This window comes from Sodiomyces alkalinus (genome assembly GCF_003711515.1).
Source record: "Sodiomyces alkalinus F11 unplaced genomic scaffold SODALscaffold_1, whole genome shotgun sequence".
NCBI lineage: Eukaryota > Fungi > Ascomycota > Sordariomycetes > Glomerellales > Plectosphaerellaceae > Sodiomyces > Sodiomyces alkalinus.
Genome location: NW_021167079.1, coordinates 1,659,537 through 1,677,875, shown reverse-complemented (window position 1 = coordinate 1,677,875; position 18,339 = coordinate 1,659,537). Strand labels below are relative to the sequence as shown.

General features: G+C 44.2%; 4 protein-coding genes across 4 annotated transcripts; 2 read left to right on the top strand and 2 right to left on the bottom strand.

Annotated features, from left to right (window-relative positions):
- The first annotated feature begins 75 nt into the window (after positions 1–75).
- Positions 76–648, top strand: SODALDRAFT_9504 (hypothetical protein). The gene is made up of 2 exons (XM_028615810.1): positions 76–320; positions 395–648. Exons 1-2 carry the CDS (start codon positions 168–170, stop codon positions 530–532), a joined length of 291 nt encoding a protein of 96 aa, XP_028469992.1. The 5' UTR covers positions 76–167; the 3' UTR covers positions 533–648.
- SODALDRAFT_318925 (Clp1 protein) lies at positions 529–2,244 on the bottom strand (the record flags this gene model as incomplete). The annotated part of the gene is made up of 4 exons (XM_028609415.1): positions 529–797; positions 907–1,173; positions 1,272–2,070; positions 2,215–2,244. 4 exons carry the CDS (start codon positions 2,242–2,244, stop codon positions 529–531), a joined length of 1,365 nt encoding a protein of 454 aa, XP_028469991.1.
- A 613-nt stretch (positions 2,245–2,857) lies between these two features.
- On the top strand, positions 2,858–3,490 carry SODALDRAFT_318924 (hypothetical protein; the record flags this gene model as incomplete). The annotated part of the gene is made up of 3 exons (XM_028609414.1): positions 2,858–2,915; positions 2,977–3,044; positions 3,128–3,490. 3 exons carry the CDS (start codon positions 2,858–2,860, stop codon positions 3,488–3,490), a joined length of 489 nt encoding a protein of 162 aa, XP_028469990.1.
- A 60-nt stretch (positions 3,491–3,550) lies between these two features.
- SODALDRAFT_326355 (hypothetical protein) lies at positions 3,551–5,561 on the bottom strand. Its single transcript, XM_028610147.1, has 4 exons — positions 5,351–5,561; positions 5,227–5,290; positions 5,126–5,143; positions 3,551–5,047 (listed from the first exon to the last, which is right to left on the bottom strand). The coding sequence occupies exons 2-4, from the start codon at positions 5,268–5,270 to the stop codon at positions 3,850–3,852; spliced, it is 1,260 nt and encodes a 419-aa protein (XP_028469989.1). The 5' UTR covers positions 5,271–5,290; positions 5,351–5,561; the 3' UTR covers positions 3,551–3,849.
- Positions 5,562–18,339: the final 12,778 nt, after the last annotated feature.

Genomic DNA, 18,339 nt, shown 5'->3' with positions numbered 1-18,339 from the left:
TTGGTCGCGGAAGGGAAACTCTGAGACCCTCGGCTGTGGTCATTGCGAACATAAAACACTTCTAATGAGCTTGTTCATGATATTCAGGAAGGGGAAGAAGGGAAGCTAGCAAAATAGCAATGATTTCTTTCGTCGTCACTATTGTGTGAACTGCCAGGCTGTTCGATATGGATATGCCTCGTCTTCAATGTGTCGGCGGGCGGCCACGCTGCCCACTGTCGTCCAGTAATCTCCTATTTGTTTCATTCACCGGCTTGTGGCTCTCTGCTAAACGACCAGAGAGATGGCGTCCCTGTTTCAGCAACGCAGACTCCCGGCTCATGTGGTCTATTCAGCTGACAGCCCTACCCATGGTGAGTATAACAAGCGACAAGCGTGAGTTGACAGTACTCACAAGTCTATCCATCATCCAAGGTGTTGTGGTCCCGTGTCTTCGTATGTAGTCGTACACCCGTCCATCGTCTTCGCCAATATAGAGGCCTCCCACTGGCGAGGCATCGTTTGTCTTTCTGTCCCAGTTCAACGCGCCTAACCCAACAGGTTCACGAATGGCTCAGGCCACGATCCCCAGAGAAAAGGCCGATCTCCCAACCGGCCAGCCACGGGGGCTAATATCTTCATCTTTCGCCGTTCCTTATCGACGTCGGCCACATACACAAAGCCCATCAAATTGGCAGTGCGAATCGTCTCGGGCGAGTCCTTCGTAGAGGCGTGCGCAATTGCCAATGTCGAATGCGTCATCAGAGGTGATGGCTCTGCCACCATGATCCCGTCATCGCGCGTTCCATATATTGAGGCTTCGACTTCCAGTCAGCAAAAGTGTAATCCGCGCAGCAGAGGGGAAGCTTTTTTTTTTTTTTTTTTTTTTACGAAGACAGGGCTGAAGGGAGGCAAAAAGGCACGTACAGTCGCCCAATCGATAGATCGTCAGGCTGTCAAAGTCAACTTGCTGCGTGGCGGGGCTGAGGGTGCGGCCAACGCTGCCGAAGAAGTATTCCTTAATCAATGCTTCACACGTTTGTTCTCTGAAGGCCTCGTCCCGCTCGGCGACACCATCTGACTTGTCAAGAAGGATAACATGGGTCTTCTCCCCCGGCCCCGTCTCCTCGTGTGACAAGCGTTTAGAAAGTTCCGCAGTCAAGCGTGACGACCCGAGAACGATGACAATGTTCACTAGGAGGATCAATATTTAGCTAGAGAAACCGGCAAGCCAAAAATGAGAAAAAAAAAAGAAAAAAAAAAAAGGTCAGCCATCACGGGGTCGCTCTCACCAGAAAATTCCTCGGCAATATGCACGAGAAGGTCCGTTTCAGCCCGGCTCTTCTCGTCCACCGCAGGCGTATCGACAATAATCCCAGAACTCCTCACACTCGAATCGTGCGAAAATCGCGACGTCGCCGTCCCCGCCAGCCGGGTGACGAGCTCACGATACTGATCGGGTGCCTCCGTGGGCGATGCCCTGCCGTAAAAGAACACAAGAGGCAGCTTGACGGGGACTTGGTTCGGCCCACTCGTAGGCGTAGTCCCCCATCCATCGACGGCCTCTATGTCCAGAACGGACGCAAGCACGCTAGCGCTGAGCGTGCCGGGCAACGCCAGCATGCCCTCCTTGGGGTCGGCATTCACCACCAAGGGCTGGAAGCCGACGCGGGTGGCGTAGCTTGCCAGTGTCCGAGCGACGCTCGTCTTCCCCGTATTGTGTGATCCGCAAATCAACACCCTGGGTCCATCGGTACCACCAGCCGCAGCGGTTTCCCTCATGGCAGTGAGCTTGAAGTGTAGGTTCAGGTAGGAGTTCATGGGCGAGTCGGTGGGCTGGTAGACTTCGGCGACGAATTCGTCATGGGGGATGCCGTCGACTTGGATTTTGCATCCTTGCAGGGTGAGGATCTTGGACTTGACGCCGCTGAAGCGGTAGGCCTGCTGGGAGGCCAATTCGGTGCCGTCCTTCTCCGCCGTGCCGGAGATGAGTTTGACTTTGATCTCGGAGTTGAAGCCGACTTCGAAGCGCCATTCCCAAAACGGATTGAGGGTGAGCGTACGATTTGTGCTTATCGGGGCCGCCGGTTGCTGTATTCACGGAGTTTGTTAGCTACCTTATTTATGCTGGGCCTGACGGAGAAGTGGAAGGGAGGGGGGGGGGGGGGGGGGGGGGGGGGGGGGGGGGGGGGGGGGGGGGGGGGGGGGAGGAGATATGGAACGTGCCTGGGAAACCGTCTCCCGGCCTAAACCAGGGATAGACATAGTGGCTACCTGAGGGTCATGGAGAAGATTATAATTATGAGTTCACAGTCAGTCCAGTCCGCCTCAATGTGGTACGGATAGGTATAGCTAAATCCCAAAAAGAACAAAAATGCAGTGTCTCGGGGAACTTTTTACAGGTGCAGAAGCTCTCCCACGATTGGGACTGTCTGTACCTAGGTAAGGTATAGCACGACGCGGGGTGCTTCGTGTTATGGAGACACAGTACCTTATGTAATACCTTACATAACTACCTAGGTACGTACCTAGCCCAAGGGCGGAATAGCAGGGTCGGAGTTACTATTCATCCGTTTAACCCAATGAACGGTAAGGACTCTCCATGCTAGTGGACCGTATACGTCACGGGGCGTCCCTTGCCGAGCTACACTGCCCCCTATCAACTCTGAGTCTCCATGACCATTCGCCCACCATAAACGTCCTAGGCTAGAGCATTCCTTTCCGCCCCCTACCAAGTCATCATCCTACCATCCCCTCTCTCATCTTCCCACAACTCTCCATCCCGCATCTTTAGAATCAACTACCAGCAGCAATCCTTGCATCGGCAGACCGTCGACTCAAGCCTTTCTACCAGAAGCATTCTCGAAATCCTCCAGCCATGTGCTCGGTAGATATCTTCCTCGGCTTCCTAGCCATCCTCTTCCCCCCGCTGCCTGGTACGTCTTTCGCCCTGCGCCCTTCAACAGCAACAGAACGTCACTAACCCATCTGCCACAGTCTGGGTCAAACGTGGCATTTGCTCTGTCGACTCCGTGATCAACATCCTTCTCCTCATGCTTGGCTACGTAGGTTCTTGCCCCGCCCTCGGCTCCTTGTCCCTCTTAGCAGGACCGGACTAATATCATATCTCTCGCTCGCCCTTGCGCAGATCCCCGGTCTCATCCACGCATGGTACATCATCGCCAAGTTCCCCGAACCACCTTACGAATACGACGTCGTCCCCGGCCAGGACAGCGAACGAGGCCGCGTCACCTACATCTTCGTCCACACCCCTCCGCCTCAAAGCCAGCCTCAGTACAAGCCCCAGGGCCCGGACAACGTGAATTACGGAACAACGAGTCATCCCGGCCAGTCGTCCAATTCTCGCGGACCTCAAGCCCAGACCCAGGCCCAGCCCCCGCATGACCCCCAGGGCCATGAGGACGCAGGCGAAGGCGGTAGCAACGGGCCCGCGCCGCCCAGCTACGCCCAGGTCGTCGCCGGCGATCACAAGGTCCAAGACCAGGCATAGAAGAGCATTAAAATTAGAGTGGTACGATGCGCGGGGAAATGGCCGCTCGAGGTCCCTTGTCCCGCCGCTTCTTGCGTCTAGCTACCTACGCTGCATTGATATACCTGAGGGCTATAATAAACCTGCCGTCGTGAGTTTGCGGGCAACGGAGCAGGATGGGGAAGCTAGGTGGTGCATTCGGCTGATGCCCAAGGCCTCGCTAGCTGTATTGGTTTCTTTGTACACTCTCTGGACGTGGCGCGTTTTTACTGCGGGATATTGGCTGATGGGTTTCAGGGAATTTCGGAATAACGGTACGAGGAACAGTGTGATCATCGGAGTATAGTCTCGGCAAATGGCTTTGTGGTATTTATTGCAAATTAAGGCGACGACGAAAGTGGCTCTGGCTCGCCCCACACGTAATCACCTCCATAGTATCCAAGCGTCTCGCCGCCAGTGTCAGGGTCCTTGGCCGAAGGCGCGAGGCGATCGTTGGGCTGCGGGTCTCGGAAATCGCGCATCAACGACTGCGGTGGGAAGCAGTACCACGAGGCCAAGACCTGCAAGACCTGTTTGATGAAGCTCGCGCCAAAGTTGAGGTCGCATGCGACAAGACGCAATTTCATGCCAGGTTGCAGGAAGAAGAGAATGTCGGAGTCGAGAAGGTAGGTCTGCTTCTCCGTCGACAACGGCCGGTTCCGAGCAAGTTCCCCATCGTCCCAACCATCTTCGATCTTGCAGGGTACCATGACGGCGGTGCCGACAGGGGCCAGCATGCCGCGCTTTCCGTTGATGGGGATGGCCCGGAACCTCTTACGAAGATCCTCGTCCGGACGGCGCACTTCCACCACCTCGAGACAGCGCTCCTCTTCGCGAACGACCCGCACATCGCCAAGGTCGCCCTGGACCTTGATCAAATGGCGGGCATGTTCCGCAGACCCTACGAGCATGACGGCGGTCTTGAAGGCGACGTCGGCTTTAAAGCTCTGGGGACGACGGAAACCCTGATGGGTATCGCGGAAGTGCGGGATGAAACCCGGGCAGAAGAGCTCAGCCGCGGCAAGGTTGAACTGGCCGGGAAACTGGAGCAGGGCGCCGTGAGCGCGAGGCAGGTCGACGTTGGCGCGCTCGCAGAGGGCAATGGCGTCCCGAATGTCCTGGGCGTACTCGGGGCAGACGTCGTGGTGGAGGACGTAGCGGAGGAAGTTGTCGACGACGCCGATGGCGACAGCCATGTCGTAATAGTTGTAGCCCGTCATGAACGGGAGCGTGTCGGACAGGAAGCCGGCGGCGACGCCGGCAAAGTCGACGGTCCACCCGGAAGCTGGGTCGTTCACATCTTCTCCGGCATAGAACTTGCAAGCGCCGCCGCGCGAGCGGTGGACGGCATCGATGGCGGTGGCTATGCGGATTTCTTCCACTGTCATGTTGTCGAGGTCATCACCGGTGGGGGCACCGGTGAACTGCCGCTGGCTGGTGTCGACGCCTCCGAGGAAAAGGTACTCGTTGAAGTAGCGCACACTTCGTGGGTTGATGCGGCGTCGGGAGCGGTACCGTTGAATACACTCCTCGATTCGTCTATTTTCCCTGTCGATTAGCGAGTTACCCGGTGGCTGAACCGCACACGTACCGGCGGAGAGAAGAGACATCACATACTCATGGAAGGGTCGGAGTCTAGAGATCAGGTAGCTAGCCGTCAGCTTGCCATTGCTCTTAATAAGAGTGTCCATGGAGAGACAGAGCGGCATAATACGTACGGCGAATAGATATCATGTTCCATTTGAGCCTCCTCCGGTGTCATGGGAGGATCTGCATAGTATACTGTAAACAAGGTCAGACCCGATGGCCATGATACAGCACTTCGCACTTCGGTGGACTCACACTCGAATCCCGTCCCCCGATTCTTGGGTAGAGAAAGAGGACCCCGGGCTGGGATCGGTTTCTCATCATCATCGTTGCATGTCTTAGCCATGGCTTTGAGTTTGGCGTCAGGTCAGGAGTAGCTAGACCGCAGAAGCTAAGTTCAGCTAAGTCTTAAGACTGAGAGGCACTTTGGCTAAAAGGTATAATATAAGGTCAAGTTTGCCGTTGTTTGTGTCTTTGAGGTCTGACAGAAAGCAGAAGAATAACTGCATAAGCTCGTATTTGTTTTGGATTGGTTTATCCTCTAGGAAAACAGGGGCGGAAGCCATAAGAATCTCCGCAAGCAAAGATATCGGTCAAGGCAAGTGGTACTTACAAGCTCTTTCTTACGTTGTTGTACCACTACCTTAGGTAAGTATAGATTCTATCCTCTGAATACCTGTACCTTAAGGTACCTACCTTAGACTCTTCTGTCTTGGGCGCTGCCGTCCCAGGTCTTCAGGACTCGTACCTCAGGGCAAGGGCATAGCGCATCTATGAGATTAGATGTCCCTACACCGAACTCACCGACTACACCGAATTCACTATGTAGTTCACCGGGAACAGTATTCGATGTAATACCATACAACGCAAAGGAATTACCAAGGTACTAATAAATTTCATTCCTTCTTCACATATCTCGTGTACGGCTGCTACACTCCATAAGGTATACTGCAGTTCATTTCTCGCGCTGCCACCTTTCAGGCTGAGCCCGGCCAAGCGTAACAACGTCAGCAGATTTCACAGGCTCGGGTCATATGGCGGCATGGCCCGTTTGAGGACAGCAGAATGCCAACACAATATTCAGGGTCCCTTGGTGTTGGGGAGAGTTGTCATGTCCGTTGCATGGCTGTTGGCTGTTGGAGGCCTGCGGAAAGGCGGTAATTACTCAGGACGGAGTACTGAGGTGGTTTTTGTTCAGGCTTGGAAGAGGAGAAATCAAATGAGTAGACGTGCACGGATCGATTGGCGACAGAATAATAAGGGAAGGATTACGGCGCCCGCTTGAAATATGGATCCATAATAACATAAGTCCCCTTACCTATAAACCCCCTATTTTATAGTACTAAAACGAGGTCCGGCGGGGATAAGGTATATACCGTTATATACTATTATATTTAACCACCCTTAATTACCTGTCTACCTTATACTATAGACTTTAACCACTCTACTTAAAATCTATAACTATCACCACCACGCCCACGATAGAAGGACCCTACGGCCTTACGCCGCCGATTACCACCTACGGCTTAGCAGAAAAGGCTTAATAAGCTATTCAGGAATATACCTTCTCGAACGGCTACTCTCTTATTATTAAAGAATAGTATCCGCCCGCCTTCATAAGTAAAAGTCCGATACGAATTATATTCCGGTATAGGAAAGGACGTTCTAAAAGCGCTCGACTATCCTAAGTCTATAAGACTAAGCGTAGAAAGACCTCTACGTAGATAACTAACTATCCTTTTCGGATTAATATTAAAGAGTAGGGCGGGCAATAGGTTATAGATCCTATTCGTGGCCGTGGAAACGATACGGCCCTTTCTTATAACCACCTATAGGCTAAAGCCTCGTTCTTTCTATCCTTTTATAACTTATAGCTCTCTGTATTTAAAGATAAGGTCGTTAATATATAGAATACTAGTATTCGGCCCTAGTATATTATAACGAGGCTCCGAAACCCAGAATCGTTAGAATAAGCACTATTTTAGGTTATTTATTTGGATATTATAAACTTACTTACTAAACACCGTAGAGATAAGCTTACTAGCCATAGCCCGTTATAGTGGCTTTATAAAGTAACCCTTCCTCTCTTAGATATCGGAAACCTAGCTAACACCTACTACTTCTATAGTAATTAGATAACGCGTCGAGCTTCTTCTACCAAGACCTTTAAGACGACCTAGGCCGCGTTAAATACCTATTTATCGCGCCGCGATCTTCTATTAAGCTACTACGTTAATTCCCCGACCTTCTACTATTTAACTACACCTATAAGACTAATCGCTTTAATATACCGTTACTTAGTATCTACGGTATCACGCCTTTCCGAAAAGTGTTCCAGGTTACCTATACCTTCCTAAACAGGGAAAAAAAGGCTTAATATAACTAGTCTTTAAAATACCTTTTCGCGTTCCTAGGTAATTCTTACCCTATACCGCGTTATATTATTACGGACTATAAACTCGCCTTAATTAAAGCCCTTTAGAACCACCTAAAGTCGAGTAGTATTAACTTCGTTTTATACCGCTAGTATATTAATGCTAATATCCTAACTAAGACTAAGAGCGCCTTTCTGAAGCTAACTCGAATAACCGACGGCCGGATTAAACGCCACCCTTAATTCGTTACTTTTCTTAAGGCCTAGAATACCTTAATTAATAGTAGTATAGAGGAGGAGTTTAACCGGTAACTAGGAAAGTTCTAGCGTAATAGCGTTTACCTAAAGGACGCTATTAATTACGCGGTGAATACCTGGATTACACTATAGAAAGAGAGGTTCGTTATTTACTAGCTAAATAAAGTGCCTTACTTCGGGCACTTCACGATATCCATTACAGAATCTTTACACGTAAGCCTTAAGACCTTCCTATACTATTCGACTAGGGATTTAGTAATAGTCTTTCGTAAACTAAAGCTATACTAAAGAAACTAAGAGGAGGAGATCTTACTTAAGAGGAATAGGCGAATAAATAAGGTAGCGTTTACTACGTAAGGCTTTCTCTTTAGCCTAGTTCGCTATTAACTTATCCCCTAGGCTCTCTAGATTCTATTATAACCGCGCAGATACGGCTTTAGAGTGGTTTGGCAGGTGGTCACGTGACCCCCTTTTTAAGGCTACGGGGTCCACCTCCTATATATATATTAAGAATAGGCGCCGGATATCCCTATCAAGGGACTAATATATAATTATTATCCTCTTTTATAATTACTTATCTTATATTTAAGGTATCTTTCTAGTTTAACTTACGTTACCCTAATCAGAATAGTGATTACCGATCTAATTCTTCGCTAAAGGTTATAGCGGTATTAGTTATATTTTAGTTATATATCGTGGTTTTACTAGACTAACCTCTTTATCTAATCTTTATCTTAACGATCTAGTGCTACTACGTCTTTATCTGGTTATAATATAGTGCTCGGAGGCGGATTTATTCGGCGTCCTTAAAGTGTTCTAACCCTGATCAGAGTAATAGAGGCGTTTAAGGGAGCTTCCGGCCCTCCTAAACGGACTATTAGTTAATAACCCTAGGAAGAATATAAAGATAACGACTAAGGAAGGATTTAACGCTTTAAGACTAAGGGGAGATTTACTCTAATAAGATCAGGAAAAGAAATAACTACTTAGGTAAGAGTTAAAGAACTATTAACACTTTTAATTATAAGACCCGCCGCCACGGAGGTAATAATTATAGGAATAGAAAAAACCGATTAGATTATAATAGAGTTAGATTCCGGATATAGAATAGACTCGATAGGGGGCTTATAACCCCTACCACTAATTAAAATAGATTCTCGTATAACGGCGAAGAAACGATAAGACCGCTAAGAGTAGTTTACCCGGATTAGGGTAACTAAACCCTAGTAGACCTAATAAAAAGCTAATACCGAGTATAGGAGCGAAATAACGATACCTTATAAAAGGACCTGATAGTCTAGTAAAGACCTTTACGGACCCTGTGAGTAAGTTATAATACTCCTTCGTAAGACTTAGCGTATAGTGCTTTTAATATTAATATCCGTGAGTATAGCCCCTTTACTAATAGGTAATCTCCTAATCGTGAGGGGCCTTTTCCTTTAAGGTGAGTTAGAAAAGCTAGACTCCGAAGATAAATATTATAGAGTGAAATCTAGGACCACTACTACCCTCTCGTTAAAGACCTTATCACTCTTATTAAGATAAGATAATATATATAATAACCTAGCTAGTATCTAGAATACTTATAGAATCTTTTACTAGACGATTAGTTCGAAGAACCTTACCCTAAACGCCCTAACCCTATTATTATTATTCGCCTACCCTCTTACACTTATACCTAAAATACTATAGATACTTAGAATTAGTATCGCAAACCTACCCCTATTATCGTTATTAGCGACTCCGATAATAAAGCTCCCTCGCCGGCTATTCCCCCTATTCTTACGCCCGCTACTTCTACTACCCTTAATTAGGGGAACCACGATATCGGGGCTACGGCCTTACCTCCGCCCGCTTTTAGGCCGACTACTACGTTTACTATAGCTCCGATTACTATTTCGATAACTACCCTTAATACTACTATAACCAGATAAAGACGTAGTGGCACTAGATCGTCAAGATAAAGATCAGACAAAGAGGTTAGTCCAGTAAAACCACGATGCATAACCAAAACATAACTAACACCGCTATAACCTTTAGCGAAGAAGTAAATCGGTAGTCACTATTCTGATCAGGGCAACGTAAGTTAAACTGGAAAGATACCTTAAACGTAGAATAAGTAATTATAAAAGAGGATAATAATTATATATTAATCCCTCGACGGGGATATCCGGCGCCTATCCTTAATATATATATAGGAGGTAGATCCCACAGCCTTAAAAAAGGGGGTTATATAACCGTCTACTAAACCACTCTAAAACCGTATCTACGCGGTCATAATACGGCCCTAGTTATCTCGTTTACGCCCTCGTAGCGTAGATAACTCCTAAAAACAAGCAGATATAAGTAAATAAACTAAGTAAAGAGCTATTATATACCCTTATTCCTCTAATCACCCCGTCCTCCACGTATACTAAGTTAGGGATCCTCTTAGTTCCTATTCCTCCGTATATACCGTTCCCTCACTATCTTTATCGGCTATATCCTTAAAACGTCCTTTATCTAATCCTTTATATATACCTTTACTTACGCTTTTGTAAAGTCCTTCCTCCGAATATATAGTCCGGCTTATTAGCCTTTTTAGCCTCCTAATTAGCGGCGGCTTTATCTACCTCCTACTTAATAGTGGTATTATAATAACGTTAGCCTCCCTACTCTACTACTCGCGATAGCGGGAGATACTCACTCCTATTAGTAGCGGTATCCTATAAGACGGCTCTATAGGGGTTATTAAACGACTAGACCTAATCCTCCCGGTTATAGTTACTCGGTCTGAATAGCACGTTCTTTATCTTAATTAGCCTATAGAATAGCAGGCTACGAGATATCTCTAGACCACGACCTTAGTACGCCTAATCCTTCTCCTACTTACTCTATATATCGGTCTTTATGGTAAAATTAATAAGGTCCTCTCCCTTATACGTGTAGTAGCTAGTGGCCGAACTAATCTTAATAGGAGCGGGCTACAGCTACTTCTTTAGCTCTATCTTCTTCTAATTAGGAGAACCGGTAGGGGCTTAGACTTTATAAGACTTAGGCGGTATTATAATAGGAGAGGGTTCGGCAGCTAGGGGCGTGTATTCCTTAGTAACCTTCTTATACTTAGGGGTGGTAAGCTTAAGGTTGCCTAGTTTTAGGAACGCGCTGCTATTATTCTTATCGAATATCGGGACTTTAGTTAGGCCTTTATCAGGGGAAGGGGACTTCTGCTTAGTTATCTAAGGGGTCTTAGGCGCCTTAAGCGTCTTTAGTGTCTTCGGTCCCTTAGACGGGTTAACGGGCGTTTATTTCTTATTAATAGGCTTAAAGCCCGTCATCTTAGGCGGATTATAGGAGGGGGTTATAACGGGAGTAGTAGTAGGAGCTAAGTTAGGGGTCGGGGTAGGTTACTTAAAAGCTAGCTCGGGCTAATAGCCGAAGCCGAAGAGTTCGCTTATATAGCTTAACTAACTATACCGGATATACTATATATAACTAGTGTTATCGGTAGTATAATAGCGTCCGTCCTATAGCCGATATAGCCTAGAGGATACAGGAAATAAGTAACCCTCCTAAATAATAGAACGAATCCATTCACTAATAAATAGACCACACGAATACGTGTCTTTCTACTAGGGTCCGGAGATAATATAGAATTTTCTGATTAGGCTATCTATAGCCTCCTTAGGCGCCTTAATATACCGTAGCTAACTTATAGCTCCTAGGAAGCTCTTTAGTAAACGCTTTTTAGCTCCTCCGTCGAGCTATATACTATTATATACGTATATAACCCAGGTTTCTTAATCTAAGATTAGACCGATAAAGTGGTTACCTCTAACATAATATATAAAGGGGATTAGTCTGCTTATCGTAATACGGAAAAGGTCCTTATCGCTGATATCCAGGTAGTTATACTTCCGCTTCTTCGCGTCGTATCCCCACGAGTCGACGTTATTAATCTAAACCTTAGGCCTAGAATCCCTAATCTGCCTAATAGTTATAATCCTAATTAGGTCTTCTAGGGTAGACTTTTCTAACCACTTATTTTTAAAGACGTCGTTATACACTCTCTAGGTAGTAAGTAAGGCTATTCGGGCCGATATAACGCTATCCCCACGGACCTTTACTATTAGAGTGAACTAGGTTACTTTATCCGTAGCTTCTCCCCCTAAATACTCCCCTTCTACGTTTTCTAGAAGCTATTAGATAGCCTATTAGTTAGCCTTATCGCCTATAGCGAACCTAAAGAAGAGAGAGTTATTATTAGATATATCGAATAGATAGTAAGGGAGGCCGGTTAAGGGAAAAGCCTATCTACTCTTCTTAGAAACGTGTTTTACGCGGCTCCTAGTATAAGACTTAACAACTACGCGTGCTTTAGGGTGAATATACCGCTTAAGTAAGTTCTCTATAAGGGCTATAGCCTAATAGTTAGTTATAGCGGTAGTAATATATATAATAAAAGGGGGAAAAGGGGTGCTAAGGGAAAATAAGAGCTACCGTGAGTATAAACTACGGCTAGTTAGCCTAATTATATCTAGGGGCGTTAAAGAGAGTTAAAAAGAAAAGAAAAAGTTATTACTTACGAAATAGAGGTTAGTGGTTACGGGTAATATCCGAGGGTAAAGGCTAGTTAAAAACTAAAGAGTAGAAAAGAGAGGAAAAAAGATCCTTAGACCTTAAGGTCGAGGGATATTTATCCTCCTCTAATAAGCTCGAAAGTGCCTTTTTCCGTGATAGTCTTTCTTCGAGGGTTTCTTTATAGTAGGCGTTACTACTTAGCTACTACCTATAAAGGAGTCTTTTCGGTTAGTTAAAGAAGGTATACCTTAATCACTACGATAGTGACTTCTTTAACCCGATAGGAAGGTTCCCGATTAGAAAAAAGACGTTAAAATCCGGGCTTTAATTAGTCGAAAAGATTAGACGAAATAGCTCCTGCGTTATTCAGCTATAGGCGTAGCGGTGATTTAGGAATAAGGGATCTAAAAGGGGAAATAGTGAATCACCCCTCTTTTAGGCCATAGCAGGTAAAGGCCCCTTTATAACTGCTTTAACTAAATAGCCGTCTTTATAATTTATAGTAGTAATAAGGCTTATAGCCTCCCTTAATCGCTTAATCCCTCGAGTATAAAGGGCGAGCTTTCTAGCGGTATCCCTCCTCTTCTTCTTCTTTTTCCTACCGTAATATTAAGACAGATACGAATATAACCGCTACTTATACTTAGAATAATCTAATAATAGTAATAATAACGACTAAACGGCTAATTAGTATACTTAACGAGATAGAGTCTTATAAAAGAAAGAAGGCCGTTACCCGTTAGTAGTCTATTAAGCTAACGCCGTGGTTCTAGCCCGCGGCTTATTTACCCCTTAAAACCCGTAAGGAGTACTCTTTTAGGGTGACCCTAGTAGATATAGTAATAGGCTTTTATCGATTCCTTATATAGGTTACCCTAATCGAGTTATAAAGAGACTAATAACTTATAGGTGAACTCCTATCTTAGCTAGTATAAAGTGGCTAATAAGGGCGGTTCGTCGTATATCGAGTTAGACTTCCTGTAATCGTTAATTCCTAGTAAAAGTAAGGCAGCTATTACTAGACGGGTCTAGGATACCTTTCTTAACCTTAGGGACGTCGAGGTTAGCTTATTTATAAAGATAAAGGCTAATAACGGCTCCCCTCTTTTCCGTCGTCGAATCTTTATAGCGAAGGATATAGCTAGCCCTTAAAGGGAATATCTTATAAAGATTATCTTAAGGCCTTATACTACTAGGGCACTTTTAATCCAGGTATACGGCACCGTTAATAAGGTCCCCTACTAGTGCTACGAGGAACATTAGATAGCTATAACTAATCGGGTTAATAATAAGACTTTATACCCTTTTTTCGAGTACGTGTCGATATAAGGGAGTAAGGAGTTCCCGGACTATACTAACTACTAATTTCACGAGTCCGCCTATACGTATCGCGACGATACCCTCCGAGGATAATTTTAATAGGGTAATTAGGAGGTCTCCTAGCCAGACGATAAGTATCCGGGCGTTAGTCACCCTAACCCGTCTCCTAAATAGAGTCTAGTACTACCTTAGTCGATTTATAATAACCGTTACTAACCTTTATAGTCCCCTTAGCGTAGCGTTTATATTATTAATATAAAGGCTATTTATTAATAGGTAGCTTACTAGTAACGCGATACTTTAGGAGGTTAAGATCTCCTGGCTTAAGATAGTATTCCGGCTATAGTTCTAGCTCTAATATATCGGTATTAGACTAAACTAGATAGCCACTGCTAGAGGGTTAAGGATAGCGCCTAGTATTAGAAGGGGGAGACTATTAAATATTATCGGATTTCTCTTCCTATAGGGGCTTATATCTAGCGTAGGGAAATCGAGGTGTATATCTCCGAGTATAAGGACTATAAAGAAGGACCGGTTTAGGAGTGAAAAGGGGGGAAATAGGTGTTTTTCGCGGTGATTAGGGGAATAGGAGTATAGTTATAGCTAATAGGGTAGCTAAGATCGAGAAATAGGAAGGGATCGGGTAGTAGGTAGTAAATTATAATAACGTATATTTCCGAGTCTAAGTCTTTAGTATAGTTAGGGGTAAGAAAGAGCCGTTGCGTGGGAAAGTAGGGTAGGGTAGTAGGATTAGGGGAAAAAGGTCTTCTCGTGGCTTATCTTCTTCTTTTCCTTTTCTTTATAAAGAACCGTTTTCTACTCTAATAGGGGTAGACTCCACGGACCTATCTACTAATAAAGCCCTTATAAGAAGAATAAGATTTATAGGTACCGGCCGGTAGTCGCTTAATTAGGCTAACGAAACTAAGGAATCCCCGGGTTTTCCGGTTTTTATTATTATTACCGCTATTATCGTCGTGATATTACGTTTTTCTTTATCGGGGTTTTTCTAGCGGGGCTCTTAACGCCGTTGACTTAGTGTCTTGAACTTACTCTTTTAGTGATAGGTATAGTGTTAGTCTTTTATTTCCGGATAAGGACTTACGTATAGTAGGCTTAAGGGTAGTATATATAGGTGTGGTTAGAGGAATAGGGGTATAATATTAGTTATAGGGAGAGCGATTAGTAATAGAGATTAGGAAAAGGGGCTTTAAGCAGTAGGAAGGGGGTAGCTCTTATACTTCTAAAATCGGCCTTTAAGATTAACGTAATAACTTAATAAATTACTAGTACTAGGGTTAGTAAAGGAGGGATTTACGGTTTACGGCTTATAGCCTTTAACGGTATTTCTCTTAATTATATTATACCCTTAATAACCGTCCTTATACTAGTTATTCCCGACTATAACTCCCTTCCATAGAATAGGCAGCTTATATTAAACTAGGTGTAATTTAGCTTAGGTCTAATAAATTATACGGTGATTAGGGGAATAGAAGTAAAGAATTTAAGATTATAATAAAAAAAACCTATACTTATTATAGAAAAGAGAGTATATAGTAGTATATCTCTATAACGTCTACGTAGTTAGGCTTACTTATAAATATGATAAATAATAAATATAGAGAAAAGTCTTCTAATCGGGGAAATAAGTCTGGATAGGTTTATAGTGCCTTTAATTAGGGTAATAAAGGTAAAAGTTTAAAAAAAAAACGGACTAGGGTAGTAGTTAGGAAGATTATTTATAGGTTTACGCCTTTTATACTAGCGTATATCGTGACTCTGGGTGAATAAGAGACTTAGCTCTATTTACCCTCGGCCCTAAGACTATACGCTAGCCTCCTAGCGAGTATAGGCTTTAAAAATAAAGGAAATCAGGGAAACTAATAATAAGAAATAAAATACCGCTTACTAGTATAATCCTCGTACTTACTCGGGTTAAAATCTAGGCGCTATAGAATCTGCACCTTAACGGTACTAGACTCCTTTACCTTTTTTAACTCTTCTTCTAGCTTCTTATAATACTCCCCTAATAACTCTCTTAGTCTCTCGGAGCGGCGTTAAATATCATTAATAGTATAATTAGGGTAATTAACGTTATCCTTAGCCCTAGTATCTTCCTTAGGGTCCTCGCTAGGTAAAAGGGGTGCTTCGGTGACTTCTTCGGTAATAGGCGCTCCTCGGGTAGAGTATATAACCTTAAACTTTTCGCTATAGTCCCGTTTAAGTATAGTCTAGTCCTTAGGCTCTTAATACCTATTATCGTTTTTAATAAACTTCTTTAGGCGGTTAGCAGTAAAAGTAACCCCTTTTAGTTCTTCCCTAGTAAGAGTCTCGAGGATAAAGGACTTATTATCGTGATTAGCCTTTCGGATACGATATAGGCCGTTCTAGCGGTAGTCGAGCTTAGCCTTACGGCTTATATCGATAGCTTTCTTAGTATTATAAACTAGTATAAGATCCTTAACTTATAGCCTTTACTTACAGAGTACCCGGGCACGGCTAGCGTTAATATAGGCTATCCGTCGCCCTTGTTATTTAGTGATTATAGTAATAGTAACTTATCGGTTAGTATTGAGCTAGGCAAAAGCCCTTAACCGAAGTATTATCTTATCCTTAGGGGCTTTAACGCGGCCCTAGTCTAGTACTCTCTAGGTTACGCAGGTCGTCTTAATCGGGGTAATAGCCTTATAGCTATATAGAAAGAAGAAAGGGGTTCGGCTAGTAAAAGCTCTTACCGTTATATGGTTAGCGAAAAGGATTATCGGGAGGATCTCGTGAAGGGCTCTAGGGTAAAACTTCGACTAAATAGATAGAGTATAGGTAATAGCCTTATATCCGACTTTATTAAGGCTATTAGCGCGGGGGTAATAGGCTAAGGCGAGCTTTTAAGTAGTCCTATAATAACGGTTTAGCTCGATTATATAACCCTTATTCTCTAGACCTCCGTCTATAAGGAGGATTATATGGAGCCTATACCTATAGATTATATCTTCCTGTAGGAATAAGGCTATAGTCTTAGACGTATTCTTCTTTAGTAGTCGGGCCTTAACCTAACCTATAAATATATAGCGGGCCTCTACGAGATACTATCCTTAGAGATATTAACGTTTAGGCAGACCTAGGTAAAAGGGAGGGCGGCCTCGGGTAGGCTTATTACGATTAGGGAGTCCTCCTAGGAACGGCTACGGCGGGCCTAGTATTCAGAATAGGACTCGATAAACCTCTAAACGCTCTTATAGATACTATCCTAGAAATAGTTAGCGGTGAGGCAATAGTAAGTACCCTGCCTTCCTCGGTATCCGGATTCGTCGTAGGCTCTCCTAATTAGGTTAACCTAGGTGTCTTTATCGTCGATCTAGCGTTTAGGGGTTAAATCGGCTTTAGTTACTCGGGTCTATAGTAGTCTATCCTTAAGGAAGACACGGGTCGCTCGGTCTTTAACTCTACGGGCTTCCTTAGGATTTATTCCTCTAGGTATACGAAAGGTTATTAAGAAGGTAGCTACTTATTAGGAAAACTAACTCTAGGTAAGGTCCATATTAAGGATATCGTTAGCTAAGGGAGGGTTATCGAATTATTTCTCGGCTTTTATAAGAAAGATTCTATCGTCTACAAAGTTATCTAGGTCTCCTTCGGTATTATTATTAGCCTAATTAAAGGGTATTCCGGGTATCCGAGAGAGTCTATCGGCTATAGTGTTCTTAGATCCTTTAATATACTTAACGTCGAAGTTAAAGAGCCGGATCTAGGCGAGCTATCGGGTGATTAGGCTATTAGGGAGGTTAATAGTAGATCCTTTTAACTAGAATAAGAGGGCTTAGGCATCGGTCTTAAAGATAAAGTAAACCCTATAGAGGTAGTTATATAGGCGCTAAAGGGTTTTTAGGACTCCCCTTAGCTTTAGCTTATTAGTATTATAGACCCTCTCCGTAGGAGACTATTATCCGCTTTCGTATCGTGCTACGGCTCTTTTATTCTTAATATACTATCCGAGGATTCTACCCTATCTATCCGTACTAGCGTCAACGACAACGTAGATAACTCCTACGCCTTCGCCATACTAAATAGTAATTAGGATAGGGGTAGTAGTAAGGGCTTTCTTAAGGGCGTCTATAGCGTGTTATTAAGGCTCCTCCTACTTAAAGGTAGTATTCTTCCGTAGCAGGTTAGTTAGGGGTTTAGCGATAATAGCGAACTTATAAATCCAGACTCGGTAAAAAGTAATAAGACTAAGGAACGAATAAATATTAGAGACTATACTATACCTTTCCTACTCTCGGACCTTCGTAATCTTAGCCTGCTTAGGGGAATAACGATTAATACCGTAGATATAGCCTATAATTGTGGCTACTTTCTAATACTACTAGCTTTTAACATCTATAATAATGCCTTTAGCTAGCTCCACGTTAAGAAGCACTTTATCGATATTAGCGATATACTTAGCGATAAAACGGCGAATTCCTAGTCTAATTAGGGTATTCTTATAGATAGTTATCGGTCCTTTTACTATAATATCGTTATTAAAGGGTCTATAGTATTAGGGAATAAAGTCGTAAAGGATACGGGTTATAATATATATAAACTAGGCTATTAAGTTAATAGCCCCCTAAAGAAGGGTATATATCCTAAAAAGTCTAACGATAGTCGTAAAGGTAGTTAGATCTCGGGACTCCTCGTTAAGGAAAACCTAATCGTAGCCGGAAAAGAGGTCTAAGAGTAATATAATCTTATA

Excerpts from the sequence above, each read along its gene's own strand:
- SODALDRAFT_326355 (XM_028610147.1), bottom strand. The coding sequence starts at position 5,270 with ATGACACCGGAGGAGGCTCAAATGGAACATGATATCTATTCGCC.
- SODALDRAFT_9504 (XM_028615810.1), top strand. The coding sequence starts at position 168 with ATGGATATGCCTCGTCTTCAATGTGTCGGCGGGCGGCCACGCTGCCCA. Across the intron at positions 321-394 it reads GCAACGCAGACTCCCGGCTC|AAGTCTATCCATCATCCAAG; the intron begins ATGTGGTCTATT and ends GACAGTACTCAC.